The following is a 26,510-nucleotide window of genomic DNA, read 5'->3' as shown; positions in this document are numbered from 1 at the left end:
CGGCGCTCGGGCTCCCGCGTTCCGCTCTGGTCGGAAGCTCCGAAGCCTGAGGAGCTCCTGGGCACCCCCCTCCCCGATCCGCCAAAGCACCTCGGCTGGGGGGGAGCGGAGGGCGCCGGGGTCTGACGGTGTAGGCTGGGGGGCAGCATGCCCGCCCCGCCGCTGGCCGCCCCGCTGCTGCGCGCCCTGCTCGCCCGCCTGCTGCCGCTGGCCCGCAAGCGCCTCCTGCCGCCGCTCCGCCGCCTGGGGCGCCGGCTGCGCTCCCGGGAGAGCCGCCAGGCCCTGCTCACCTGCCTGCTCTGCCTCCTCAACCTGCGCAAGAAGGTGGACGACTGAAGCCGGCCGGGGAAAGAAGGGAAGGGAAGGACAGGGGCGGGGCAGGGCGCGGCGCCTCTCCCCCGCCTCCCCTGCCCGCCGCGGGAGGAGGGACTCGGGCAGCGGAGGGGACGCGCCCCGGCGGGGGCGGAGGGTCCTCCCAGGCAGCCGAGGCCGGACGGCCGCCCGCGCCTCGCCGCTCCGGCCATGGGAGCCGGGCCGCCCCCCGCTCCGCTGCCCCCCGCCGCGGGGCCGCCCCGCTGAGCGGCCCCGCGGGAAGGGAAGGGGCGGCCCCGCCGCCGCCGCCGCCGCCCGCCCCGGGGAAGGAGCCGGCGCCGCCCGGGCGGTCTCCATCACCGGCGCTCCCGGGCAGCGGGGGCCTCGCTCTGCTGTCTCGCCCCACGGTGACCGGCTCGGGCCCCCCGGCTGCCCCCCTGCCCGCCGCCGGCGACGGGGACGGCGAGGATGTCCGGCAGCACGGCGAGGAAGGTGCAGCCCTTCACCATCAGCACCAAGCTCTCGCTGCCCAAGTGTGCCGCCGACTTCCCCGGGGACCCCTGCCCCGGCATCGCCCTCGCCTCCGCTCTGGACAACCACCGCGGCCTCCGCCGCAGCCTCAACGAGCGCATCTCCCTCTACCTGGCCCAAGCCCGGGCCAGCCCCGCCGCCCCCGGGGGCCAGCCCCGCAGCCCCAGCCCCGGCGAGGAAGGGGGCACCGACGAGGAGCGGCTGAACCGCAACTCCCTCGCCCGCTCCATTAAGAAGATCACCCTGTCCAACTGGCACGGAGAGGCTGGCGCGGGGGACGCAGGAGGACCTGGGGACCCTGCCGGGACCGGTGGCGAGAGGAACCACAACAACAACAACAGCAGGCCAGGGAAAACTCAGTTCAAGGTAAGCGCTCCCCGTACCCTGCGCCCTGCTCTCTCCCCGTCTTCCCTGCGGTTCCCCGTTCCTGGCTGCCAAGGGATGGGTAGGTCCTGGGGAGGCTGCGCCCCGGCAGGGGATCCTGCTGTCTTGTACCCAAGCCCACCAGGCAGTGCTCGCTGCAGGGCTCCTGGGGTAGCCGCTTCTCCTCCCGCCTCTCCCCCCACGCACTTCTCTCTACCGTCAGGCCAGGGGGTCTTTGTGGGTGAGCTGGAGATGACGTTTCCCTGGGGCTAAGACGAACCAGAAGAGTTCTGCCCCAGAGCCCAAGCTGGAGGGCTCAGCTCTTGGCATGCCCGCGATGATGCAATTGTATGCGGGGAGCTGGGAACTTGCTCTCCCGTTTACTGGAGGGGAAACCGAGGCCGGGAGAAGGGAAGTGACTCATGAAGGGCCACACAGCTAGGCAGAGCCAGGACAAGGCTAAGAACAGGACCCAGGGCTCCCGCCACCCTGCCCTCCAAGTTTTAGTGCTAGCAGGCGTGGAGGTCTGAATCTATCAGTGCCAGAGCCCAGGAGACCTCATGTGTGGCTGGGATGGGGCAGAAGGCAGCTCAGAGACCTCGCCATCACTGGCAAGAGCAAGCAGGAACTCCTTGGGATTTAACCCTGACCTGCAACAGCTGGTTTCCCGGCGGGATAGCGCTAGGGAGAGTCACGCAGCCTACTGCCAAAACCCTTGTCTTCATTGCCAATAAAGGCCAGGCATGGCCTCACAAGAGCTGCCGCTTCCGCCGGCATGCAGGCAGCTCCTTGCTGGGCAGCCCGAGTCTGCGCAGCCCAAGGGGCATTGGCGCAAGGGCTCCCCTCTTTCATATAAGGTAGGGACACGTGCTCAGCATGGTGGTGTGGTGCGGGACTCTTGGAGGCTGCCAGTATCGGCCCCTCCTGCCTGTCCAGCCTGGGGGGGTGGAGCTGGAAGGGGGGGGCAGGCTGCAAGATGGAGCTTTGGGAGGGAGAGCCCAGTCTCAGGGGAAAGCATGCATTAAGTGGGACAGCAGCCAGAGGAGCAAAGGGAACACTCTCCCCTGGGCCGGGCATGTTAGGGCTTTCTCAGGTGTGCTCCCCAGCTCTGCCCTCCTCTTGTGCCCTATAGGAATGGGGGACTCCTCCAGCATAAGCACAGTGCACCCGGGAGGGACTGGCCTCGCTAATCTTGCCTGTAGGAAGTCACTGGCACCTACTCTTCTACAGGAATCCAGCAAGCGCATGTGCTGCGTTAATTTTGCTTTTAATGAGGGAAAGAAGCACTCACAGGGGAGGCAGCTGAGGCCGATGCACTCGTTTCACGTGTGGCTTTGCTTATGTCACAAAGCCTGGGGTCCTGCTGTGGAGCGGTTAGCACAGCATCTCACGGATACTGAGGAAGGTGTGGCTCCTTCTCCCAGCCTTGGGTTGCTGCAAGAGTGTTGTTTTGCCAGAGTGAGGACCCAGCTCGGGGCGGGGGGGGCAGTCCCGGTGGAGCAGCTCTGCGGGAAGGATGAAGTCATTCTTGTGCCGGCAGCCCTGTTTTCCTGTGGCTGACAGATCATGAGACAAGGGCTTTAAATAAAGCTCCCGTGTCACCTGCAGGCTTGTCTCCCACAGCTGAGCCCTATGGGGGGCTTATGGGCTGCAGCCAGCATGGGATGCTGCTGCCTAGAAGAGGGGCTTCATTAAGTCTTATGCCCTGTCAGCACTTCATATTTAGCTCTCTGCTGTTCCCTAATCGGGCATCCAAACATCTCAGCCCCGCAGTTGGGCAGAGGGGTGCCTTCTCCTCCTTCAGAGCTGTGCTTCCCGCAGCTGCTGTCACCCTTCTGCCAGACACACTGAACTCTCACTGTGCCTGCCGAGCCATGACTCGGCCTCGCTCCCTGCCTGCTCTTCCTGCTCAGGATGGGATGCTATGGCATGGTGCAGTGTTCTGTCCTCTGCAGCCACCAGCCAGGCTCCGCAGCCCCCTGGAAAGGTCCAGTGGTGCCGGTCTCCCAGGGGTTATAGGGTTGTTAGGCTGTTTGTGGGGTTCCGAGCCTTTCTGGTGGCAGCAGCTGTAGCACTGGGGGATGCCATCTGTGTCAGGACTCTTCTTCAGTCCCCCAGAGATGGTAGGAAGCCACTTTCTGTGCAGTGAGGGAGTTGCCTGGGTTGGTTGCCTTTGGACACCGTCCCCACTCTGGAGTGGTCTGAGCGTTGGTGGGCTGGGTCCGGCTCTGGCTGATCTACCGCCCTGTTTGCTGCAGCCTGAGAGAAGACCAGGGAGGGGGTGTCAGGGCAGGACATGTTGCCTACCACCTTGTGCTGTCCTGTGCATGCTTCGATGGCTGCTACAGAGACAGCAAGGTGGTCCTGGGGAGGGAGTGGGAGGTCCCTAAATTGGCCTGCTATATCTGATGGCCCAAGAAAAGATCCATCCATAGAAGAGGGTGACTGCCCTTGTGCATGATCCAAGCAATCCCACGCACCTCTCCTGCTGGGGCCAGGCTCTGTTAAGGATAAGGTAACGTGGAGTTAATCCTGGACTTCCTCTCTGTGCCTGGCCGTGGCTCCTGGACTTCTTTCCTGCAGCTTCTCCTGTTCCCACCCTTGCCCCCATCCCACGGGAGCCCTTCCCTGCGAGTCAGCCACCCCCTTAACTCTTGCCTCCCAGACAGGCTGAGATCAGGGATCGCAGCTGAGAGGCAGGCATCAGGTTCATGCTGGTGGGGTTGTGGTCCTCCTGTGCCCTTGTACCTTTGCCCTGCTGTCCTGGAGATGGGCAGGGGGGCTGATCCTGAACACCCTTAGATGACATGGGGCCGGTGGTGACCATGGAATAGGTTTCTGCTGGCTTTGGAGTCAATTCAAGGGAAAAAAAAAAGAGTGTGTGTGTAAGGAGCTAAAGTGGAGAAGGTGCTGAGCAAAGCAAGCTTAGGAGCTCTTGCTACTTGCTGAACATGTGGCAGGAGCTGCAGATGCTGCCTGGAGGAGCCTGGCCTGGATGCATAAGGAGGGATGGGCAAGAGTCCAGCCAAGTGGTGTCTGGGTACTGCCGGCAGCTTCCTCTGGCCCAGGGCAGGGAGAGGCAGGCGCATGCTCCTCCATTCCCTCAGCTGCTGTGACAGTTGAGCGCTTCCAGGCTCACGGCTGCACCTTCCTGTCTCTAGGTCTTCCTCAGGAAGGAAGTAGATGTGGAGGATGAGCCACAGGAGGCCGGGAGTCCCCGGACTGGTGGTTTCTGCTCTCCAGTGGACAGACATTCCCCCTTCTATGCGGTATGTCCCTCTGCCATTGTCGTTTAGAGGGTCTGGGCCAGGGACGCAGCTTGGGGCTGAGCAAACGAGGGCAGCTGCTGGTGGTCTGCTGGGGTACGGATGTGGATGGAGCCCTGCTGCTTTAAATGAGCAAGGGGACAAGCTGGGAGTGACGGGGCAAGGGGATAGGTCCCAGGCCAGCACCCAGAGATTTTATCACTTCCAAGGGAGCTGGATTATGGGTTCCTCCAGCCCTGGCCATGTCAAGAGACTGAAGATCCTGGAGTCGCAGGAGGGCCTGAGAATCTTGGTTGCTATTTAAAAAAAAAAAAAAAAAGGCAGAGGATTTCTCTAGTTCTTGTGGTTAGGCAGAAAGGCTTTGAAAAGCGACTCCCATGCTGTCAGTGGGGCAGCACGTGCCAGAGTGCTTAGAGAGCCTGGAACAGTTGCCTGAAACCCGCTGCTCAACAGGCTTCCAGGAGATTGTGCCCTGGTGGGCTCGGGGGCAGCTGGGACCCCACAGGGTAGCTCGCACTCAGCCCCCTTGGTGAGGGAGCCCTGGGTTGGCCCCGGCAGCAATTTTTGCCTGGTGAGAGGAGGCAGCAAGCCCTGCGCCTTCAGGTCTCCTGAAAATGCTCAGGTTCCTTTTTGCTGCTAGTTAGTGTATGGTCAGGCCCTTGTCCCTGGGCAGCAGGGTGGGAATCAAGTGCCCGGGCAGCTGTGCCATCCCCTGGGCTGTGTGCAGCTGGGCCCAGGGCTGAGCTTGGAGGGGGGCCAGCGCTTTTGCTGGCTGACCTTTGCCATCACCCCTGGCAGAGCTGGAGCCCTGACAGCATTTCGTCAGCACCAGCCGCCTGCAAGGCTGAGCCCCAGGAGAGATGCTGTGCTTCCTGTCCCCTACTGCTCCTCACTTGGGATGGGGGTCTCTGAGTGTCCCTGAAGGAGTGGCAGGCTGAACTCATTGGGGACCTGCCCCATGGCCATCCCATCCCATCCCCTGGCAGTGTCCACTAGGATGACACCAAATGGACGCCACAGACACACATGCCGGTCACAGGGATGCGCAGCCTCAGGCTGGAGCAGCAGCAAGTGCCGCATCTACCTCCAAAGTGGGTGCAGGGACCAGCCCAGGTGCTGGGTGCCTGCCTGCCAGCTGGCAGCGACCCAGGGCTGAGGGACAGCCTGGCAACACCCTGCCAGGGCTGTGAAAGCCACTGGCGCAGCCTTCGTGGAGGGGAGCTGTGCCTTGGGGTGCTGGGAGAGAACCCCAAATACATCAGTGAAGCAGTGGGATTGGGTATGAGGCAGGTTGGCATACTTTATCTGTGTTTCTGAAACACTCCTGGGAGGTGATGGAGAGAGCTCCCTGGGGTGGCACACTGACCCTCCACCTCTGCCCACCCCAGCTGGCAGGATCCCCGGCCTCATCACCCCGGAAAGAGAGCCCCAAGGGCAAGGAGCCCACAGCGGCACCGAGATGTGCTGGGCGAAGCAGCATGGGACCGTCCCCCCTCCTTGACCTGAGTCCTCTGGTAGCCCAGTTCAACCGGGAGATGCTGCAGGTGAGGCCAGCTGGGGTGCCCGCCCGAGGGGCTGCATGGGGAGCAGGGCAGGGGGGCCACCGGCAGCTCTTCATGTGAGCTGCGGGGTGGGGTGTGCAGCAGGGAGGGCTGAAGTCCCGGCCCCGAGCAAAGCCATGGTTGTGGCATGAGATCATGTTTGGCCGCCTCTCCCTGGCTGTTGGCCCCAGGGAGAGGGGGTCAGCCCGCACCAAGGTCCTGCTTCCTCCCCACATGCGCACGCTCCTCCCGTCCCCCATCCTCCTTCTCCTCCTCCCAGCCCCTGTCTCTTCCCAGCAGCGTGGGAATGGGGATGGTGTATGCGGGGGGGAGGGGGGGGACAGGGGGCAGGGCAGCTTCCACACCATGCTGGAGAGAGTGCATGGGTGCTTGCACAGGGGAGCCAAGCGCAGGGAGAGGAGATGCTTCATGCAGAGATGTCCCACACAGAGACTCTCAGCCTGGCCTGCCTGGCTTTTCCTGCCAGGCTGGGGCAGGCAGATGTGAAAAGAAGCAAGACGCTACTGACCTTCCCACCCCCATCACCAGTGTCGCCATCTTGAGCCCCTTTGCTGGCCTGTTCTTGCTTAGAGCAAATGGGTTGTCAGCTGAAAGGGTGCCCTCTGGTCCCTGTTGTGACTCTGGGGCGTTTGGGCTTGGGTCCCTGAAGTCCTTGGGGCTCTGGCAGAGGCGCCGAGCTATGTGGCTCTTGCCACCTTGCAGGCAGAGGGCTGGGTGCGAGGCAAGCTGCGGGACCTGAAGGATGGCTGCGACCTCCAGGACTGGGAGGAGGTGGCTCAGACCCTGCAGCGGGACATGAAGGATTTTGAGAACACACTGATAAAGCTCAACCAGGTGAGGCTGGTCGGCGGCACGGCTCCCATTCCCTGCAGCACCCGTGTCCTTGGGCTCTTTGCAGTGAGTGGGTACCTGGGAGCCCCTGACACTGAGTGGGACCCTTGGCCCCGCAGATGGGCGAGCAGCTGATGTGGCAGGTGAGCCCCAGTGCCGAAGGGGTGCGGAGGCAGCTGCTGGCCCTGCGGGACCAGTGGCAGCTCTTGAAGCAGACGGCCGCCAGCCAGAGCAAAGCCCTGGGGGGACTGCGGAGCCTGCAGGACTTCAACAGGAAAGCTGAGCAGCTGGAGGCATGGATCAGACACAAGGTGTGGGTTGCAGGGAGTGTGGTTCAGGGAGAGGGACAGCCTGGCTGCCCCCCTGCCTTCTCACACCCTCCCTTGGCCCAGGAGGAGAAGCCCTCCCTGGGAGCCCTCCTGCAGGAAAGCCCAGACAAGATCCAGCTCACCCGCCGCATCCTTGACTTGAAGCAGGTGAGAGGCTGCTGGGGGGCCACTGGCATGCCAGTAACCCCAGACCCCACGAGCCCTGGAGTCCTGAGGCTGGGGTATGATGCAGGTACCTGGGAGGGGGGCAGGAGGGATGGCCGGTGGACACCGATGTCTGTCTCTCTGCTTGGGCCAGGAGGAGCAGCAGTTCCAGAGTCTGCACGAGGAGCTGAACAGTCTGGCCCAGAAACTGGAGAAACAAGGCAAAAGTGAGAGCAGGAACATCTCAGCCCGGCGCAAGCACCTCAACAAAGCGTGAGTGGAGGACACACAGGCTGAGCAGGGGGGAGGCGACAGGCTGGGAAGCAGGACCCCCCAACCTCCTGCCTGCCTCCCATCACCCCACCTCTGCAATGGCTTCCCAGAGGGGCACAGGCTGCCCTTTACCTCTCCCCTTCCACCCACGCAGGTGGCTGCGACTGCAGGGGACCCTGAAGGAGCACCACGATGCTCTGCAGCTGGCCCTGGAGGTAGCTGCCTTCCTCCAGCAAGCAGATACCCTGCTCAGGGCCATCCATGCCAAGGTACCAGCACTGGAGCCAGGGTCAGCCTGGTGCAAGGCTATTTCATGGCCAGAGTGAAACTGGGTAGGCAGTACCTCGCCCTTGTCTCCTGTGTGGGGGCTGCTGTGGTCCCAGCACCCTCAGTCTGGGGCTCAGGGGGAGAGCTGGGGGGATGGAGCTTGATGTTAAATGGGGAGCCAAAGCAGTAAGCTCAGCTTTGCAGTGTCCCTTTCTGCTGGAGCTGAGAGCAGGGCCCTGTCCTCCTCCCACTGCTGACTGCAGCTTCCTCCTACAGCAGAAGAATGTCTGCAGTGTGGGTGAGCCAGGCCGGGACCGAGACGTCAGGGACATAGCCAGCCAGGTGATGGTAAGTGTGAGGCTCTGCCTTGTCCTCTGAGCCCCATGGAGCATCCTGGCAGAGGGGGACTTGTGGGCCTTCCTGGGTCAGTGCTGGCACTGGCAGGCCTGGGGGCTCAGTGGGCACGCTACGGCTGCGTGGGGTGACCGGGGCTGTGTGATGAATAGGGGAGCCTCCCCAGGGGCAGCAGGGACCGGGCTTGTAACCTACCACCTCTCCTGCTCCCACAGGGCTGGTGGTGGGTTGCCATCATGCACTCACACCACGGCTGCAGTGGCTTGTCCCTTGCCAGCCCTGTCATCATTCCCCTGCTGCTCCTTTTCCTCCAGATGCTCGATGTGACCGTGTCCCAGCTCCTCAGCCTGCAGCCCAGCCTGGCAGCCCAAGTTGCCCCCAAGCATCGAGATGTCAAGGAGAGCTGGGCACTGCTTCAGCAGTCGCTGAGGTAGGGCACAGCCAGGCAGGAGCCCCAGGGCCCCAACCCTGACCCTGCAGTGCTGGAGCCAGAAGCTTGGGGAAAGACCTGGGTTAGCCCCTGGCAGGCTGTCACTGGCGCACCAGCTCCACTTAAGGTCTGTCTTCATCCTCTGCTCCCCTGGGCCTCCCTTGCGCCCCTTTCCCAGGACAGAGAAGTCTCCAGTACTGGTGAGCAATTCCCCAGGGGGCAACACTGTGGCTCCGAGTGCTGAGTCCCAACGAGATGATAGTGTGCGTGGAGCTGTGGGGAAGGAAGCAGGAGACAAACGGACAAGAGGCCCCGGGAGCATGGTGAGCACAGGCATCTGCTTTCCTCCAGGCATCTCCAGTGCCTCCACCTTGGGAAGTTGAGGGAGCATGTGGGAAAGGGTTTCAGGTGTTGGGCAAAGCCAGAGCTGAGCACACCTGTGACCTACCCCCTTGGCTTATGGAAGGTGTTAAGTCCGAGGCTTGGGGCAAAGCAATGCACACTTTAGGTTGGCAAGGGAGGAATGGGAGCCTTTGTGTTGTAGGTGCTGAAGGACGTGCTGGGGAAGATGGTGGAGCACGAGAGAGGGGAGGAGATCATCCCTGGCTCCATAGCAGTGGGGCAGCCCTCTCGTGGCGGGGACAGCAAAAGGTACCAGCTAGAGGAGGTGGCTGTGGGGAGTTGGATGGAGTTGGAGGGGACAGGGATAGGGGTCCACTGTGCAAGTGGGGCAATGGCAGTCCTGACTGTCTGCCTCTCTGCAGGAGGAGGAGAGAGGCAGAGGCTGAGTGGGGGACACGGCAGCTGGAGACCCAGGTGCAGGACGTGCGTCAAGCAATGAATGCAGTAATGTCTTTCCAGGAGCACCCTTTGCTCCCAGCCTGGCCAGGGGAGCTAGTGTCAAGGGGGACTCCTTCCCTGACCCCATCCCACTGCTCATAGGCATGCATGCTTGTGCCCTCACGCCCATCCCTGGACTGAGCACTAATGCACCATGTCTCCCTGCTCCTTGCTAGACTGTGTCCCTGCACAAGGAGAGCATGGGTCCCGGGGATGTGGAGAGCCTGGAGGCAGCACGGACGCAGCGGGAGCCCCTGGATCCCAGCTCCAGTGCTAGGGCTGTGCTCCTGGTGAGCCCCTCTGGGTGTGGAGTCGGGCAGGGGTACAGTAGGCAGGGCCTGTCCTAACCACCCTCCCTGCCTCCCAGGAGGGGCCGGCACCGGGAGGGTCCCCGGGGAGCCCACAGGTGGAAGCCATGCTGCGGGAGCTGGGGGAGCTGTGGGAGGACCTGCACAGAAAGCACCAGGAGAACGGTGCCGTGCTGCAGGAAATTGATAAGGTATGTGGAGGCAGGGCTGGGGTGGGCACAGGGGCGTGCCCCAGTCGCAGCAACTTGCTGGGGCTCAGCAAGTGACACCAGCACCCACGGGGAAGGGACCTGCAGTGTTGGCATCAACATCTCCAGCTGGCCTCGCAGCCCATGCACTGCTCCAGCTGTGCTGCCTGAGCTGTCAGGGCCCTGGGTGCCCACAGTGGGGTGGCGGTGTGAGCTCCTGCCCGTCCTAGGTGGCTCAGAGCTAGGCTGATGGGCTACTCGCTCTCCCCACAGGCACTGAGGCTGGTGGGGGAGCTGGACCGGGCTGAGCAGTGGCTGCAAGCTGTGGCTGGGTCACTCTCAGAGCCAGCCACCATGAGAAGCCCAGCGGAGCTGCGCAAGGATCTGGAGGAGACAGGCCAGCTGGAGAAGCAGCTCCTACTATGCAGCCTCAAGCTCCAGGCACTGAGGGAAGAGGCAGTGGGCGAGCCACCTGCCGAGCATGAGGGGGCAAGGAAGATGCAGAGGAAGGTGGAGATGGTGGAAGAGAAGTGAGTCCTGGGGGAAGATTCCTCCTCTTTGGTCCCCGGGGTGAGCAGGGAGGAGGATGCTCACCCCGAGGAGGTGTGAGGAGGCACCTGAGGAGGTGTGGAGAGAAAGATGCTTGCACAGAGGAGGTGTGGTGAGGAGGATGCTCGCCCTGAGGAGGTGTGGAGGGTGCAGGCACATATGACAGGCAGCTGCCCCTACAGGTTGGCACGCGTGCAGGCAGCCCTGTGGCGCCGGGTGGCAGACCTGCGTGACTCCCTGGTGCTGTCTGAGTTCCTGCAGGATCTGCAAAAGGAGGAGGCGCGGAGCCAGCAGGGACCTGCAGCGGTGAGCAGCAGGGCCAGGTGTCCCTCAGGATCGCCCAGCAGCTGGGACTGGCCCAAGGGTTGGTCTGTGGCTGGCAGGGGGACCCTTTGGGTGCTCCCCTCTGGTCCAGCTGCCTCGGGGGTCACTCCCAATCTCCCTCATGCCCAGCGTTTCTGTTGGCTTCAGCCAGGGAGCGGGTGTTGCGGCTCGCCAGGGTCTTTTCCCCTGCCCTCGGCCCAGGCCAGGCAGCTGCTGAGCAACGAGGACATGAGCCTCCCCTTGGGAGAGCTGCAGGAGGCTGTGGAGATGCTGAATGATGCAGCAAAGGAGCGGGAGCGGGTCATGGAGGTGGCAGCGGAGACGGAGAGCCTGGAGCGCCTGGTAAGGAATGCAGGCACGGGCGCTGGGGATGCAGCTGTGTGGTCCACCTGCAGCTGGACATGCTGGCTAGTTGGGACAGGGCATGTGCCTCGGCTGGTCCCGGTGGGACACAAGGGTGTTGGGATACATGGGGACTGCACTGTGCGAGGCTGGTATCCCTGTCCCTACCATGGCTGGTGCTCCCTGCCATTTTGCAGGTGCATGGCAGGGTGCCCCCAGGCTGAGGTGGACTGGGGCCATGGGGCAAGTGGTGGCACGTGGGGTCCCATACTGGGGCTCGTCTCTCTTCCCCCCCAACATGCATTCAGGTGGCAGAAGTGTCCTCGCAGCTGGAGGCCCTTCGATGCAGAGCTGAGGCACTGGCTCGTGACACTGCCCAAGCAGAGAGCAGCTTCACCACAGTGAAGAGCGAGAAGGACCTCCAGGAGCTGCAGGGCTTGCTGAGCCGGCAGCAGGAGATGGAGGTGAGACCCAGGGAGCACCATGTCTGGCCGTGCCCATGGTGAGGAGGTGTCCCAGCTGGCTAGGGTCATCCCAGGGAGGTGCTGGCCCCTGGGGGCCCAGGTGTCGTAAGCCTTGGCAAGCCGTGTCAGGTCGGGCTGGAATTTTCCAGCGGAGCGAGCCCTGCCCCACTCCACTCCTCTTTGCAAGCGTGGGCCAGGCAAAGGGAGAGAGCTTGCATCAGCTTCCAAGTGCCAGTGCCTGGCTGCCAGCACCTCGCTCATCTTCCCACCAGCGGGGAGGTGACTCACGCGAGCAGAGTGGGGAGACCAGGCAGCCCTCCACTCTGCCCATCCTCCCCACTGAGGGTGGCTCTGCCTGCTTACTGCAGCCTCCGTCCCTGCATCCTCCCCTCCGTCCCTGCATCCTCCCCTCCGTCCCTGCATCCTCCCCTCCGTCCCTGCATCCTCCCCTCCGTCCCTGCATCCTCCCCTCCGTCCCTGCATCCTCCCCTCCGTCCCTGCATCCTAGAACACAGGGGAGTCCAGCCTGGGTGCAGAGGGATTGGACACATCCTAAACTTTTTCTGCCTTGCGATCTTTAGCGTGTGGTGTCAGAGACCCTGCAGAGGCAGCTGGAAGAGCTGGAGAGGGCAGCTGCCCGCTTGCAAGAGCTCTGCCCTGCCCGGCTGTGCCCTGTCAGCCGGGAGGTGCAGAAGACGCTGTGGGCCTGGGCAGGGCTGCAGGAGCTGCTGCAGGAGACCCGGGCCCACGTGCAGCAGGCTGACCAGCTGCGGCAGTTCTTCAAGGATTACTTAGCCATGATGTAAGTGGCAATGAGCTGTCGGGTTGCCTCTGCAGTGGTTGTGGGGGAGCTGGTGAGAGCATGGCATTGCCGGAGCGTGGGCTGCTGGCAAGTATGTGGGCAGTGCCAGAGCTGTAGCTGGGCAAGACCATGGGGAGCCTGGAAAAAAGGGCTGCGCCAGGGCTGCCTGCTGTGGGGCAGTCCCATGGCATCTTGCCCTGCCCCACTAGATTTGCCTCTAATCCAGTGAGCTGCTTCCAGCTATCCCTGAGCATGGGAATGGCTTCCGTGGCGCTTGCAGGGCTGAGGAGGTGCTGGGTCGCTCCTCATCCTGTCTTTCATGTGCCCGCAGCTCCTGGACAGAGGACACGCGGGCTCAGATCTTCTCTGAAAGCCCAAGTGGCCATGGCCTCCCAGAGACTCCATGTGAGGAGCTGGAGAGGAGGATTGAAGGGAAGCTCAAGGAATTTGAGGTGCTTGCAGCATCGGGGCAGCAGCTGGTGTCTGAGGAGCACTACCTGAGTGCAACAGTAAGAACAGGGGAAATGGGGTTGGGGGAAACCCTCAGCACCCCCTAAAACCCTCTGGGGACAGTCCTGGAGGAGAGAGCAAGGTGCTCTCCCCAGGGCTGCTCAGGGCAGGAAGGGGTTTCACCCACAATGGGTGCTGGGACTTGAGGTGATGTGACAGCCTGTATCCCGCTCCCCAAAACCTCCTAGACTGCTCCGTAGTCAAGTGTCCTGGTAGGGCCAGTGTCCCTAGGCCGGGGGTCCTTGCAGGCTGCCCAGCATCTCTCCTCCCCTCAGATAAAGGAGCGCTTGGAGGAGCTGCAGAGCATGCTGGGTTGGGTGCTGGTGCGCTGGCGAGCACAGAGGCACCAGCGGGACCCAGGGAGCAAGCAGGAGGACAGAAGGGACCTGGAGAGCCCCTCAGGCACGTCCCCCACCGGCCAAGTGAGTACTCAGCCATGTTGAGACTGTTGGGGAACAGGATCAGCCTCGAGGCTGAGGGTAGTAGCAGAGGCACTGGACAGAGCGGGCAGTGCGGAAGTAGGGGAGAAATGTGTGCTAATACCTCTGGGACTCCCTGCGGTTCAAGGAGGGCAAAGGGAAGATTGTCCTGAGAAAGTGGCAGGCCCTGGCAACCATTCCTCCATGTTCCCTCTCTTGTCTCGCATCCCAGGAGCAGGGTGCCCCATGTGCTCAGCCCCAGCTGGAGAGCATCCACAGCCCAGCGGAGTTCACGCCCTGCTCCCTCCTCAAGCCCATGCAAAGATCAGAGCCATGGCTGCCGGTGGGAACGGCCATCTCCCCACTGGCATCACCCCTCTTAGATGCCCCATCAGAAGCGGAGCGGAGCTGGGGGGAGCCCAGCAGCTCAACACCCCACAGTGTGGGACCCCCCGAGGAGGCTGTCGCCTGGGATCCCGCTGAGACCTCCACGCTGCTTCTGCCACCACGAGGCCCCAGCAGGCTGGGGGGGACAGTCAACCTCATCCTCAGCATCAGCAAGAAGGGCGAGAAGAAGGCGGCACAGCCAGCGGCCAGCAGTGAGCAGCCGGGGGAGGAGGCGCTGCGGATGGTATGTGGGGGACGGTAGGCAGCTTTGGCAGAACCATGGATGAGCACCCAGCGCCCATCCCAGGGCCAGCCACTGCTGTGCAGCCAGGGAAGCTCCCTGGAGCTGTGCCCCCATGCAGACCAGGAGGCTTTGAGGGCTGCAGCATGGCACCCACGCTGGGACTCCCTGGGCCGTTTCCAAGAGAGCTGTTGGGCTGTGTCAGTCTCAGTAGAGGGACCTTTGGCTGTGCTGATGCCAAGAGATGCCCGAGGGCTGAGGACCAGTTTGTGCCACCCCCTTTGCCTGCGCTCTGCTGCTGTGTCTCCTCACCCACTGTGCCCTCAACTTTCTCTGTGTCTCTCTTTTCCCCCTGCTCAGCTCCCCACCACTAAACCCTCAGGCTGTAAAACCTTTTGGAAGCGTTGCCAGGGGCTTTTAGGAAACACTTGGGGTAGTTTAAAGAGAAAGAGAAAGCCGCCTCGCCAGCTGGTGGAAGAGGTAACGTCCCCGGGGGAGGCTGCATGCCGGGCAGAGTGGCTGCATGGCGTGAACCCGCCTGCTACTGACCCGCCTGGCTGTGCCACCGTGCCCTGCCGGTGGTGGTCCCCTGGGAGAGGGGAAACCCTCCCAGTGCCATGGGCTCCAGAGTGTGGGTGCTGGGGCATGCAAGGAGGGGGCTTGGATGGGGCTGGCTGCAGTTTGGCCCCCCGGGTAAGTGGTTTTGTTGTCGCAGGTGGCACGGTAAGCTGTTGCTGGGGGACAGCGGCAGTCCCTCATGCAGCCAACTGAAGGGGGACAAGCTGCATGGGGCCATGTGAGGGTGCATGTGTTGGGGGGGGCATGCTCCAGGGTGCATGGCTTGTAACCCCTGGGCTGGGGGCTCAGCATTTTGCCAGGGCTTCCATCCATTCATTGCTCTAGGCCCTGCACAAAGTGCTGTGTGCAAGGAGCCCTGAGGGCAGCCATGGGTGGGCTCCCTGCTGGGCATCCCAAGGGAGGTGGCAGGGGGCCTGAGAAGCCAGAAGGCTTGAGGCAGGGTGAGGGGCTGCCAGGCTACCAGGATGGTTTTGGGGGTAAGGGGCTCCTTCCAGCCTAAAGGGAGATGCTCCTCTGGGTCCTGCAGGCAAAGCCCTTCGCATTAATCCTTGTGGCCCCAGAAACCCAGGAGAGGGGCTGCAGCTAGGCTGGAGAGAGGGCCTGCAGGAAGGGAAGGGGAAGGAGCTATGCTCAGCCCCTGCCCTTGCATTCGCCTGCTCTGCTGCCTGGGGGCATGCAGGGGTGGCAGGGACAGGCAGCAGTGACTGCTGTCTCCATAGCCACCCAAAAATGGTGGCTTGGAGGGCAGTGGTGCAGGGAGTGGGGGGAGAGCCATATGGCACAGGCACCCCCTGCTGCGCCGTACCTGGGGTAGTCCATCATGGGCGGAGGTTCCCCTGCCTGTCTCTTCCCTGTGCGCGCTGAGGTGGGAGCAGCCCGTGGGGGGCTGAGGTGAGGTGAAGCCGAGCTGCTCCCAGCTCTGCATGTGCCACTGACGAGCGTTTTCAGCTGTCCTGCCCCCCCAGGCTTACTGCTTGCCCAGGCGCAGCAGGGAGCAGGGGCAGTCAGTGCAGGGTGGTGGAAGCTCTGGCCATGGGGGTCACTCCTCTCTCTGTTTCTGTGTCTCCAGGTGCAGATGGAGGCTGGGAAGGCCCCCAGCGTGAAGCGGCTGCCCACTGTTGCCCGTCACCCTCTGGCATGCAGTGGCGGGACATCAGCTGCCTCCCACACCCTGCCCAAGGCTGGGGCCGGCTCCCTCTTCAACAGCCTGCAGCGGCGGGAGCAGGCGAGGGCTGAGCAGGCCCGGCTGCTGACACTGCAGGGCATCATGGGTGCCAGCTCCCTGCAGCCTGCACCTGAGGAGCACCATGGCCCCAGCAACACGTGGCCGCAGAAGTGCGGCCGGAGGAAGGGGGGGCCAGGGGCGCCCGCTGCTGGCCCCCAGCTCGGGGAGCTGCTGCTCTATGTCAGGAACCCGCTGGTGCGGGACATCGATGCAGAGTGTGGGGCGGCCCCCCGGGACCCCTGCCTCCCTGACCTGAAAACCACGTGCCCCCACCTTGCCCTGGGCTCTGTGCTCAGCCTGGAGCTGCCCCGGGATGCAGCGGTCCTGGGGTGCCACCAAGGGGCTGTGGTGCAGCAGGAGGAGGCAGAGGAGCAGGAGCAGAGGCAGGGTAGGGGGCTGAGGCCATGGGAACCCACAGGCATGCATGGGACTGGATGGCAGGAGGAGGCAGATGTGGATGGGCACAGTCCCCAGGGGCCTGGCAAGCAGCTGGGGACGTACCCCAAGAGCGAGCAAGGAACGTGGTTTGAAGAGGTGAGCTTCAACCCCAGCTACAGCCAGCAAAAGGCATGCCATACTGGGGAGGAGCACTGGAGCCCTCGGCACCCTGGCAGTGTTGGTGAAGACCTCCTGGACTTCAGGGCAAGCCGGCCAGCCCGTGTTGGCATGCTGCATAAGCAGGTTGGCCGGGAGGGGGATGAGCTGGCCATCCGGCTGGGCCAGGACAGCAGCCCTGGCACCAGCGGCAGGGCCAGGCATCACGACGCTGCTCGGCTGGAACCCAGGCCATCCCCAGCTGGCATCCCAAGCAGGGCAGGAGCTGCCCCCAGCACTGCCCGCACACAGCAGCCAGCTGGCAGCAGCCAGCCCGGTGGGTCCCCAGCTTCCCCCACTGCCCCCATGCAGCTCTCTGTCTTCGAGTGGGCGCTGGGGTCCCCCCAGCCCCCCAGCCCTGTGTCAGGTGCCAGCGATGCTTGCCACCCTGCCCATGGGCAGTTTGAGGAAGAGGAGGAGGAGCTCCAGGCCATTTGGGATGGGGTGGGTGAGTGGCGGGCACCTAGCCCACCAGCAGGCAGCCGTGCCCGCCATGGGCCAGGGAGCAGGGCAGGCAGCCAACCCAGCCCCAACACCACCACCAGCGGGCCCCTAGTTGTCTCGGCGGCCAACAACATGCTGGTGGCCAAGTTCACACTTCCTGCCGCCGCCCGGCTCCTCCACAGCCCAGTGGGAGAGAAGAGCCCCAGCGTGGGGCACAGCAGTGGTGGCAGCCTAAGCAGGCACGGGGCATCCCCCCGCACGGAGGAGCCAATGTCCGCAGCCCCCTTGGACAGCCCAGGCGCATGGGATCAGCGGAGGCATGGGAAAGAGGAGAGAGAAAGTAGCAAGGTGAGAGCTGTGGGCAAGGGGCTCTCCCTCAGGGTCAGGCAGGGGGTCAGGGGTCACCCCAGGCAGCAGCAGGGTTACCTGCTCCAGCAAATATTACCTGTGTTTGGGGCCTCCCTGACTCGGGTGGCCCCTTTGCTCCATCTGCAGGGATGGAGAAGACCTAGGTGCTGAATCTGGGGGTCACTGCAGCATAGCACTGCCCCACCAGCCTTCAGCCTTAGCAAAGCAGCACTTTACCCCAAAACCTACAAGCAGCCCAGCCCCTGCCCAGGCCAGAAAATTGTTCCCGTTGTCCCATTCCCACACTGGCATTGCCAGTCAGGGATGGGTTAAATGGACCCTGCATGCCCAGGGGCTGAGCTGGCACCACCGGCCCCGGTGCTGCTTCACTCACTCCCTGTCCCCTTGCAGGCCCCCCCCAGTAAAATGGAGTTTCAGATGATGGAGGGGACACTGGAAAGGAAGCATGTGTTGCAGACAGGAGGAAGGAAGGTATGGGCATGGCTGCAGGGCTCCTTCGGGACTGGCATGCTGGGATGTGGGTCCAGGTTTTGCAGCAGGAGCGAAGCCAGGGATGCTTCTGGCACTGCCATTGTAGTGCTGCTGGCCATGCTGTGAGGGCAGAGCCCACTGTGGCTGGGAACATTTTGAGTGTCAGGGGACTGCTTGTCTTCTCCCAAATCCGTTGGCATCAGAGCTGTCCCCTGCTTGCATCCCACAGGCCAACTGCCGTGCCTGGGGCCTCTTCCACGCTGTGCTGATGAGGCAGACGCTGTGCTTCTACCAGGACCGCAGGGACAGCCTCAAGGTGAGGTGGGGGAGAGCCGGGTGGCACAGCGCCACGGGAGCAAGGGGGGCACCGCAGGGCGCTGGCGGTGGGGTGTCCTTGACCCTGTGGCAGGGAAGGGCAGCACCTGCTAACCTAGCTGCTGCTCTTGCTGTTCCCTGTGCTACAGAGCTCTGTGGTGGCCCTTCCCCTGAACCTCTCCGGGGCAGTCTGCACCCCAGATGCTGAATACACCAAAAAGACCAACTGCTTCAGGCTACAGTGAGTCACCCAACCCAGGGCAGCTGGGGTCTCATAGCCATAGCCCTCCCTAATGTGTCCATGCTGGCCAGGGCCAGCTTGGTCTGTGTCTGGATAAAGATTTCCTACTTTCTTTCTCACCTGCTTTTCTTCTTTCCCAGGCTGGTGGGGGCTGTGGTATCTATACCCATATATGTCTTGTTGCTGACTTGTTCTCCCCTCTCCCCCAGGCTGCGGGATGGCTCTGAGTACCTTCTGAGGGCCCCTTCCCAGAGCCTCATGAATGAATGGGTCTCCAAACTGCAGCAAAACTCAGGTGAGCGGCCCTTGCTGGTGGAGCGGGGGTCTAGCTATATGCAGCTACCACGAGCATGCAGCCTTTACTGAGCCCTCTGATACACAGGGGGTCAGAAAAGAAGCAGCACAGCATTGTGTCTGATTTATGCATCCTCCTAACCTGCCTTGGGAACATCAGTTCTCTTCCAGGCAGGATTTGGAGGGTTTGTTTTCACACCACATACACAGTTATAAATCAGGAATAGCACAACTGACGTCAGTGGAGCCTCAGCAGTAAAAAGCCAGTGTCAGGGAAATTATAATTACACCTCGGTCTTCCTCCACCTCCTCTGCAGGGCCTGGAAAGCCCTTGCCAGCCCTCCAGGCGAGGAGATCTGTAATACTGAGGTCTTCCTGCTGCTGTTTCCATAGCTGAGAGGGCTCAGGCCCTGCCATGAAATCCTAGTCTGGTTGGGAGGACAAAGAGCAGGCACTACAGCAGGAGGTTGAAGGGGCCAGCCCTGCAGCACAGGCATCTGGGCAGCTCGGCCAGCTGGAGGTGGGCCTGGCTCCACAGGAGAGTCCTGTGTGCCTCGAGCACCCAGCAGGATGTTTGCTGTGCCCCCAGGTTTCCCCGAAGTGGATTACTTCCAGGCAGCGGCACAACATGTCGAGGGCACCGGCGGTGCTGGGTGGTGAGTAACCAGGATCTGGCCAGCCAGCTCTCTCCCATACTTGCTGGTCTGTGCAGCTCCAGCAAGCCATCGGTGAGCTAGTCTGGTTCACTAAACCTCTGATACTTTTCCAGTTTCAGCAAGGTCCCCAGCCCTGGGAGCTCCCACCTCCAGGGACATCATCAGGTCATGACCACCAAGAGCCAGGAGATCGTGGTGCTACCCTGCTCAAGTGCCCGGCCACAGCAGCCTCTAGGCAGCCAGGATGGCCCGGCTGATGGGGCTGTTGCAGCAGCAGGTGACTTTCCTGCCTGGCTGAGCTCCTGCTGTCCCCCTGACTCCTCTCCCCAGCCCAGAGAGGTGCAAGGGAGCTGCCTGGGGGATGCTGGAGGCTGCTGTCAGTCAGTCTTGAACTCGGTGGGTTCTGGGCCAGGACTCCCAGGGCCCCTTGCCCACAAATGGGGTTGGGGGAAGGACTAGTCACTTTCCTTCACTTCCTGGGATACTGGGGTAACCATGCATTTCCCTGTGCTCTTTGGGGCTGACACAGGGTGTTCTGTGGTAGCCTTGCCTTGTGACATGTCTCTATCCTGCTTCAGAGGATGCTCGTGGTCCCAGGCACAGGGAGCAGCAGTGGTCACCCAGGGGGTCCCCTGGGCTGTGGGACAACAGCTGCCAAGAAGACAACTACGGGCTGGTGGCCAACAAGAGGAGGTCCTACTCCTTCACCTCAGGTACCGCCCTGGTTTCACTGTCACTGCCAGGAGGTGGCACCACTGCCCCTATCCCCACAGGCACCTCGGCAGGTGCGATGCAGCTGCAGCGCCTGCCTGGTCCCACATGCCTGCACCCTGGGCTGGGAGGGTTCGGGGGGCTGGCAGCACCTGCTGGCACCCTGCCCTCCCTGCTGACTGCTCCCTTTTGCAGCCACTTACCAGAAGATCACCCCGGTGGCTGTACCCAAGGAGCCAGTGGAGGCTGGGAGCAGCTACTCTGTCACGCTGTACATTGGGGAGCAAACTCCGGCCATGCCGCGGGCACGCTGCCACTCCTTTGTGGCCCGGCCAGGGAGCCCACGGGACACACTGGGGGAGAAGAGCCCCAATCCTCCTCGTCCCAAGAACAAATCTGTCTTCAAGAAGTTCTTTGGGAAGAAGGAGTGAGACCTAGCTGAGGGGGGAGAAAAACCCCAGCCTGCCCTTCATCCTCCTCTCAGGTGCCATCCTGGTCCAGTCTCTGCTCCCAGCACCAGCTCACTGCCCACTGCCTCCCCAGGCAAGACAGGCTGCAGCAAGCGGCTCCACTCCAGCTGGCCCCAGGGCTGCACTGTGCCCCAGCCACCGCTGCCCCCGGCCTCAGCCCGGCACTGGGCACCCCTCCTGCCCATACCCTGGGTGCTCTCCCTGGGTGCTGCCAGCTCCCTAGGCGTCTTGCTGACATGCAGCACAAGCTGGGGGGTGGTGGTGGTTGTTTTTATTAAAAAACAAACAGACACTTAGTCTGGGAGTTTCTTACTCCAGCAGCACACCCCGGTGCAAGAGGAGAGAGGCTCTGCAAGGTGTGGTCCCTGCTGAGGGTGGGGAAAGCTTCAGATGAGGAGAGGCCTCTGCAGTGGGTTTCAGTCCTGCCCAGGGAGAAGCCTGAGCTAGCTGGTACCTTTCACAAGGATACTTTCTCCTGTGGTTCCTTCGTGCCTGCACCTAACCCACCTAATCCCATGGGGCACCTGGGCCCCTTTTCCCTTCTGCCAGCATTCGGCAGGGAAGCCACTGCCTGCAGAGCAAATCCTCCTACCCACACATCCCTGCCAGGCCTGCCCTTCCTCTCTTGCAGGATTGCCACCAACCCATGTCACTGCTGGCAGATAATGCGTGCCATGGAGGTGGCCGGAGCGAGTGGCTGGACCCTCAGGGCTTCCTGCATCACAGACATTTTGTAGTAACTTCACTGGGCTATGCCAGCTCAGCTGCCCTGGTTCCTGTCTGTGCTGTGAAGGGGAAAAAGCAGCTGGTTCAGACTGCCCAAGCATGCACCAGTCCCAGGGGCAGAAGGGGAAGTTTCTGGGGTGATAAGTAGCAAGGCATCTCCCCAGCAGGCTGCAAGGCTTGGCCATGCACACCCCTCACCTCCTCATCTGCACTGTGGGGCTTAAAATAGAAGTGCTGGCTGCAGCCCAGCTCTGCAGCAAGGGCTGGGAGAGGAGAAATGTAGGCACAGGACTGCTCCTGCTGCCCCTTCTCCTCCCCATGGTGTCCCTGGGGCTGGGGACAGGCAGCAAGGTGGAGGTGGGCACACGAATGTAACCTGCAGCAGGGCTTTCTCCATGCTCCCACGGAGGGGACAGGAGGAAATGCTGGGGAAGGGTGCGCTTTTTGTGCTCCCCCTGTGCCCCCCCCACCCTGTGCTTGGCTCCTTCGCTCTTGGCTGAAGCACCTGTTTTCATCCGGCACCAAAGCTCAGCTGCTTGTGCTGCCTTAATGGGAAGAGGCAAGAGGGCAGCTGGGGCTGGTGGGGGATGCCCTGGGAGGAGGCCAGCCCCGGCTGGCTGTGGAGGAGGCCAAGGCATGGCATTCATGGCTCTGGCCACACATACCAGGAGAGCAACTGGTGGGCAGGCGCCAGCTCATTCCTGAGCAGCTGAGGGGCCCGGTGGAGGAGACAGCGGGTGCAGGGCGCTATGCTGAGGGCTGGCCCCAGGGGGCTGATGCAGACCTGTGGTGGGGTGGGTGGTCAGCAAGTGTCCTGCCATGGCCTGAGTCCAGCACAGCAGTGTGGGGAGACATATGCCACCAGAGAGGTGCCCCTATCCCAGGGATGATGCTGGCACCCACAGCACTGCTCTTGGTGCCTAGGGCTGTACCACTTCCATGGGCTGCATTGTCCCTCCGGGGTGGCTGCCTGCCCACAGTCTCCCCTCTCTCCTTCCCCGTGCTGGCGCTCGGCCCCTCTGCGACCTGCTGACGAATCCTGCTTGCAGTTCTTATGGCAGAAGCCACTTCCCCCACCGGCTAATCCTGTGCATGCAGCCTCCACCTGCTGAGCCAGCGGGAGCTGTGCTCAACTGGCCCCAGCCAGCGCCAGGACTCTCAAACCCACTCCGGCTGCAGAGCCTGTGGGGCAGCAGAGGCTCCTCACCCTGGTCCCACCGCCACAGGAAACCCTGACCCCGCTTGGCACCAGGCAGCATCAGCTGGCACCAGGAGAGCTGAGCCCTCAAGGTAAGGGCAAGGTGCAGGCAGGGGGGTGAGTAGAGCAAGTGCTGTCCCTGCTGTGCCTTGTTCCCCTGGGTCCCAGGGAGGGGGTCTGGCTCCAAGACCCCCTTTGCCGAGCCAAGGACTTGCTCCCCATTTTGGCAGCACGGCAGTCCTGCTGCAAGGTCACCCACCAGCCAGGGGCCTGTGCTGAGCTCCTGGAGCCATCACCCACTGCCTCGCTCCCCCAGCCCAGGGGACAGAAGTCTGGGACCCCATCCAGGACCCAGGGCTTTCCAGTCCCGTGGCTGCAAGGAGGGTTTGGAGCCTGGCCCCACTGCAGGAGGGGAGTGAAAGGGCGGAGCGGCAGTTGCAGGGCTGCCTGTCAGCACCCTGTCCTTCTTGCCTGGGCAAACTCACAGCACAGCAATGCCCCCCTCCCGGGCAGGGTCCCCCCAGGAGGGCACAGGGGCAGGAAGGGCAGCCATCTGCTCCAGGAGGAGGAGGGGAGGCACTGGGAAAAGCCAGAGTATGGAACATCCCTGTGCCAGAGCTGCAGCAGCGGAGCGACCCCAGCAGCATCCCTCTTGCAGATGTGGGTGCTGCAGCTGGGGGGCCCGGGGGCAGAGCGGGGTGCGAGGCAGGGTTAGACAGGGGTGGGAGCAGCAGGCTGCAGTGCTGGTGGCACCGGGGTCGGCCCTGGGCTGGGGCTGAGGGCTGTCCTGCACCCATCTGCCCTGTGTCCTTGACGTGGCAGGCAGCGCGCTAGGACCTGGCAAGCCCCAGGCAGGCATTGCCGGCAGCGCTCTGCAGAACGGTGCGGGATCCTGCCATGTCAATCGGCAGCACCGCGGGAAGAAGCCTGCCGGCTCTGGAAAACACATGTAAGCAAGCGTGGGAGTGCCCCGGGGCACCCCGGTCCGGGCAGGAGCTGCAGAGGGGTGCTCCACCCCAGGAGCGGGAATGTGGTGGCTGGAGGGCTGGGGGCTGCTGCCCCAGGCTGTAAACAGGGCACCGGGTTAAGGGCTGGTGCCAGCTGCCACGGGAGTGGGTGGGAGCTGGGGCAGAGCAGGGATCCCGGCAGCAGTGGCAGTTGTGCTCCAGGGAAGCCCAGGTACCTGTCCCGTGGCGGTGCAGGTCAGCTGGGGTTGGGGTGCTGGGAGGTGACACCAACGGGTGCTTTGACCCCAGTGTGCTTGCACCTGCACTCCTGCCTATGCTGGGTGCTGCTACCTTCCCCTCCTCCTCCAGGACCCCCCATGGGGCTGGGCAGGGAACCTGTCAGGGGAGATATGGCTGGCACCAGGACATATGGGGCAGCAAATGTCTCCCACTTACGCTCCCCTGGCACCAGCTAACTGAGTAAGGTGTTTAGTTACCTTTCCCATAGGGTTGTCACCCCAGGACCGGCATGGGCCCCTCTGCCAGCCCCTGTCAGTTTCTTGTGTCAGTCCTAGCCGTCCCTGAGTGCTGGCTGTCTCCCTGCCCCGCCAGTCCCATATGTTCCTGTACAGCCCCCTGGGGTGCCCACACTCCAGGGGGCATGCCAGGGAGCCCTCCCTGTTCCTGGAGGTCCTGGGGCTGTACCACCCCTCGCCTCTAAGAAGCAGCTGAGGCTTCTTCTATAGCCCTGTCTCAGACCCTTTGTCCCCATAGCCGGGCACTCTCCCATGACCCTTTCTATTTGTAGGCTGACTGCTGAGAGCTGGGAGCCCGCCCTCCGCCCTTGCACTATTACCCATCTAGCTCTTTCCTCCCTAGGCTCCATTCCCCAGCTGCCCTCAGCGTGATTTGGCCCAGAGCAGAGATCCCGGGTGCCCCTGGGGCCTGAGGCTTAGCCTGAGGCTTGTTTGCAGGAGCCTGACCTCGCGTGCAGGGGAGAGCGAGAGAGGAAGGTACAGGCAGCGCAGGTTCATGGCATGGCCCTTGCCCTGGCAGCCGTGGTGCCTCTCAAGGTCAGGGCTGCTCTGCTGCTCTGGTGAAGGTCTCACACAAGAGGTGAGAGAAGAGGGTCTGCGCCACTGTTCCTATTCCTCCCATGCCCTGGTGCTGCCTCAGGGGGAAAATGGGCTCTGGTGGGGCCGTGATATATATGGAAAGGTAGGGAGTGAGGCAAGCTGGCACAGCTGGGTGGTAGGAGATAGTGAAAAGCATCTGTCAGTGTCCCCAGGCCTGTTCAGGAAAGATGATGGAGGATGCACTGAAGGAGCAAGGCCAAGTGCTGCTGCTGGTCTGCTTGCATTGCACCAGCTGTCGCATGCACAGGCATATAAGAAGCCCTTGCTCCCTGCCAGGACTGACTGGAGCATCCCTAAAGGCAAGCTGGGCGGTACTGGGAGCAGAGCAGTGGGACCAGAGATGCGGGCAGCAGCGGCAGGGCAGTTTGTACTGCATCAGAGCAGGCAGCTCTGACCTGAGCTGCTGGCAGCAATGAGCCACTCTGGGGTTTACTGGGAAGCCAGGCTTTTGTGGAGCTATTTTGCATTTCGAGAAGCCTGGATTTTTGCAGGGATCCCAGCACCTCCGTGATTACATCTACAAAGGAGAGCCAGCACCAGCGCTGCTGGGCACCGTGCAGCAGCTGAGCCCTGCCATGAAGCTTCCCAGCTCTGCCATCCCAGGACGCAGCACTACTGAAAGCCAGGTGAGGCTTTCCCACCTGCTTGCATCCGCTGGAGATGGCAGGTCCTGCAGGGAGAGTGGAGAAGGCAGGAAAGAGCTGATCCCTGCAGCTTCTCCTCAGAAGGGGGTTCTTCATGGGAAGCCAGCCACAGCTGCTGTCAGGGCTGACTTTCCCCTTCTGGCTTGTCAGACAGGAGATTTACTGAGTCTGGGTCGCAGTGTTAGCAGAGCAGGCTGTGTTTCCCCGGAGACTGACTGAGTCCCCACCAGCTGAGTATGGGTGTGTGGAGTCAGCCTCAGGCCATGAGCCCCTGGGAGGGTAGTGCCAGGATCCCCTTTTGTCCCTATGGCACTTGGCAGAGGCGCAAAGATGCTCCTGGCTGCCTTATAGTCCAGGGCAGCGGGGAGAAGCAGGCAAGCTCTTTCTGAGAAGTGGGATACACCAAGGAGGTGTGCCTCATGCTGTTACCTGTCCCATCCCATCCCTGCGAGACTCAAGGCTCACAGGGGACCAGCCAGGACCCCTTTCTCTGCCCCGCAGGATAAGTGTCATGCTCAGGGAGACTGTCAGTGTGTTGCGTCCTCATATGATCCATCCTGCGTGACAGCAGGACCCTGAAATCTGCGTCCTAACACCGCTGCTCTTCTGCATGGTATATTACTTACTACAGGCAAATGCTGCCCTGCTCCTTTTCACTGCCTTCAATCCAAGAGCTGGAGCTTCTACCCTGAGCCTTCCCTGCTTACACCCCACATTTTCTGGCTGTTGCCCATCCCCAGCCATGGGTTAACTCTGCGGCATAGCCATGTGTTAGCACAGCACACACCACAAGCCCTCCAAATTGCTGCCCACACTTTGGGGTGCCTGGTCCCACATTGCCCACACAGCTCCCAGTGTCAGCGATACCCCCATCTCCCTGCTCCAGCCCACTGCCTCCTCATCCTCACGGTGGGCCTGGGGTCCCAGCGCTCGGGCCCTTGCCCACCCTTCACTAGCCCCTGCTCGAGGGGTGGCTTGGGATGCTTCCTGTCTCAGAAAGGCCAGATCCTCTCCTACCAGCCATCAGCTCCCCACTTTCGGGAGCACACTACTGCTGTGCTACCCCCGCCGCTTTCCCACCCTCCCTCCCAAATGCCGCGGAGCCACTTAAGCTTATAGGCCTGCTAAGCCCTTCCCCGTGGGCTCCCCGGTCACGGGAGGGGGGCCCGCAGCTGCCGGCCGCCCACCCGGGGGCCCTCAGCCCCCCACGTGCCCGCCGCGGGGGGGGGGGGGGGGGGGGGGGCTGCGCCGGGTTGCCGCCAGCAGGGGGCAGCACCGGCCCGCCGCCTCGCGGCTGTGAGCGTGTGGGTGGTCTGCCGCTGCGCCGGGGGGTCCCCAGCAGAGCCCCCAGCACAGCCACAGCACACCCCCCAGCACAGACCCTCTCGGGGTCAGGCAGCTTTGCAGCAAGAGCGGGCAGTGGCTAGAAGCAGGTGCTTCCCCTCTGCGGACAG

At 62.8% G+C, this 26,510-nt stretch overlaps 2 protein-coding genes across 15 annotated transcripts in view; both read left to right on the top strand.

The window, feature by feature from the left end:
• The first annotated feature begins 481 nt into the window (after positions 1 to 481).
• On the top strand, positions 482 to 20,697 carry LOC142055349 (uncharacterized). 11 transcript variants are annotated; one of them, XR_012659905.1, is made up of 33 exons: positions 482 to 1,209; positions 4,368 to 4,475; positions 5,861 to 6,016; positions 6,737 to 6,868; positions 6,985 to 7,176; positions 7,258 to 7,341; positions 7,493 to 7,611; positions 7,766 to 7,880; positions 8,155 to 8,226; positions 8,547 to 8,662; positions 8,841 to 8,985; positions 9,207 to 9,313; positions 9,427 to 9,508; positions 9,679 to 9,792; positions 9,870 to 10,001; positions 10,272 to 10,528; positions 10,730 to 10,853; positions 11,019 to 11,213; positions 11,522 to 11,677; positions 12,259 to 12,479; positions 12,811 to 12,988; positions 13,265 to 13,411; positions 13,641 to 14,039; positions 14,397 to 14,516; positions 15,685 to 16,711; positions 17,638 to 17,718; positions 17,948 to 18,034; positions 18,183 to 18,274; positions 18,484 to 18,569; positions 19,158 to 19,224; positions 19,338 to 19,501; positions 19,803 to 19,937; positions 20,131 to 20,697. XR_012659905.1 is itself a non-coding variant. In XM_075089181.1 (33 exons), the coding sequence occupies exons 1-33, from the start codon at positions 781 to 783 to the stop codon at positions 20,364 to 20,366; spliced, it is 6,336 nt and encodes a 2,111-aa protein (XP_074945282.1). In that variant the 5' UTR covers positions 490 to 780; the 3' UTR covers positions 20,367 to 20,697. The 11 variants fall into 11 exon arrangements, 10 of the variants coding, with proteins under 10 accessions (XP_074945282.1, XP_074945283.1, XP_074945284.1 ...); XM_075089181.1 differs by having other exon boundaries at positions 490 to 1,209; positions 11,073 to 11,213; positions 15,685 to 17,226; XM_075089178.1 differs by having other exon boundaries at positions 492 to 1,209; positions 15,685 to 17,226.
• A 1,512-nt stretch (positions 20,698 to 22,209) lies between these two features.
• SLC29A1 (solute carrier family 29 member 1 (Augustine blood group)) overlaps positions 22,210 to 26,510 on the top strand; it is a 33,852-nt gene continuing 29,551 nt past the window's right edge. Inside the window, exons 1-3 of one of the 4 annotated variants that reach the window (XM_075089172.1) lie at positions 22,210 to 22,421; positions 23,152 to 23,278; positions 24,904 to 25,038. The gene's annotated coding sequence lies outside the window, so the exon portion shown is untranslated. Of the gene's footprint in view, positions 22,422 to 23,151; positions 23,279 to 24,250; positions 24,393 to 24,903; positions 25,039 to 26,510 lie in introns of those variants that run through there. The other 3 variants (XM_075089169.1, XM_075089171.1, XM_075089175.1) reach the window with 3 other exon arrangements.

The sequence above is a fragment of the Phalacrocorax aristotelis genome, chromosome 3, assembly GCF_949628215.1.
Source record: "Phalacrocorax aristotelis chromosome 3, bGulAri2.1, whole genome shotgun sequence".
NCBI classification, from domain to species: domain Eukaryota; kingdom Metazoa; phylum Chordata; class Aves; order Suliformes; family Phalacrocoracidae; genus Phalacrocorax; species Phalacrocorax aristotelis.
This window is presented reverse-complemented; position numbering and strand designations above follow the sequence as displayed.

Excerpts from the sequence above, each read along its gene's own strand:
- LOC142055349 (XM_075089178.1), top strand. The coding sequence starts at position 781 with ATGTCCGGCAGCACGGCGAGGAAGGTGCAGCCCTTCACCATCAGCACC. Across the intron at positions 7,881-8,154 it reads TCAGGGCCATCCATGCCAAG|CAGAAGAATGTCTGCAGTGT; the intron begins GTACCAGCACTG and ends TTCCTCCTACAG. Across the intron at positions 8,663-8,840 it reads CTGCTTCAGCAGTCGCTGAG|GACAGAGAAGTCTCCAGTAC; the intron begins GTAGGGCACAGC and ends CCCCTTTCCCAG.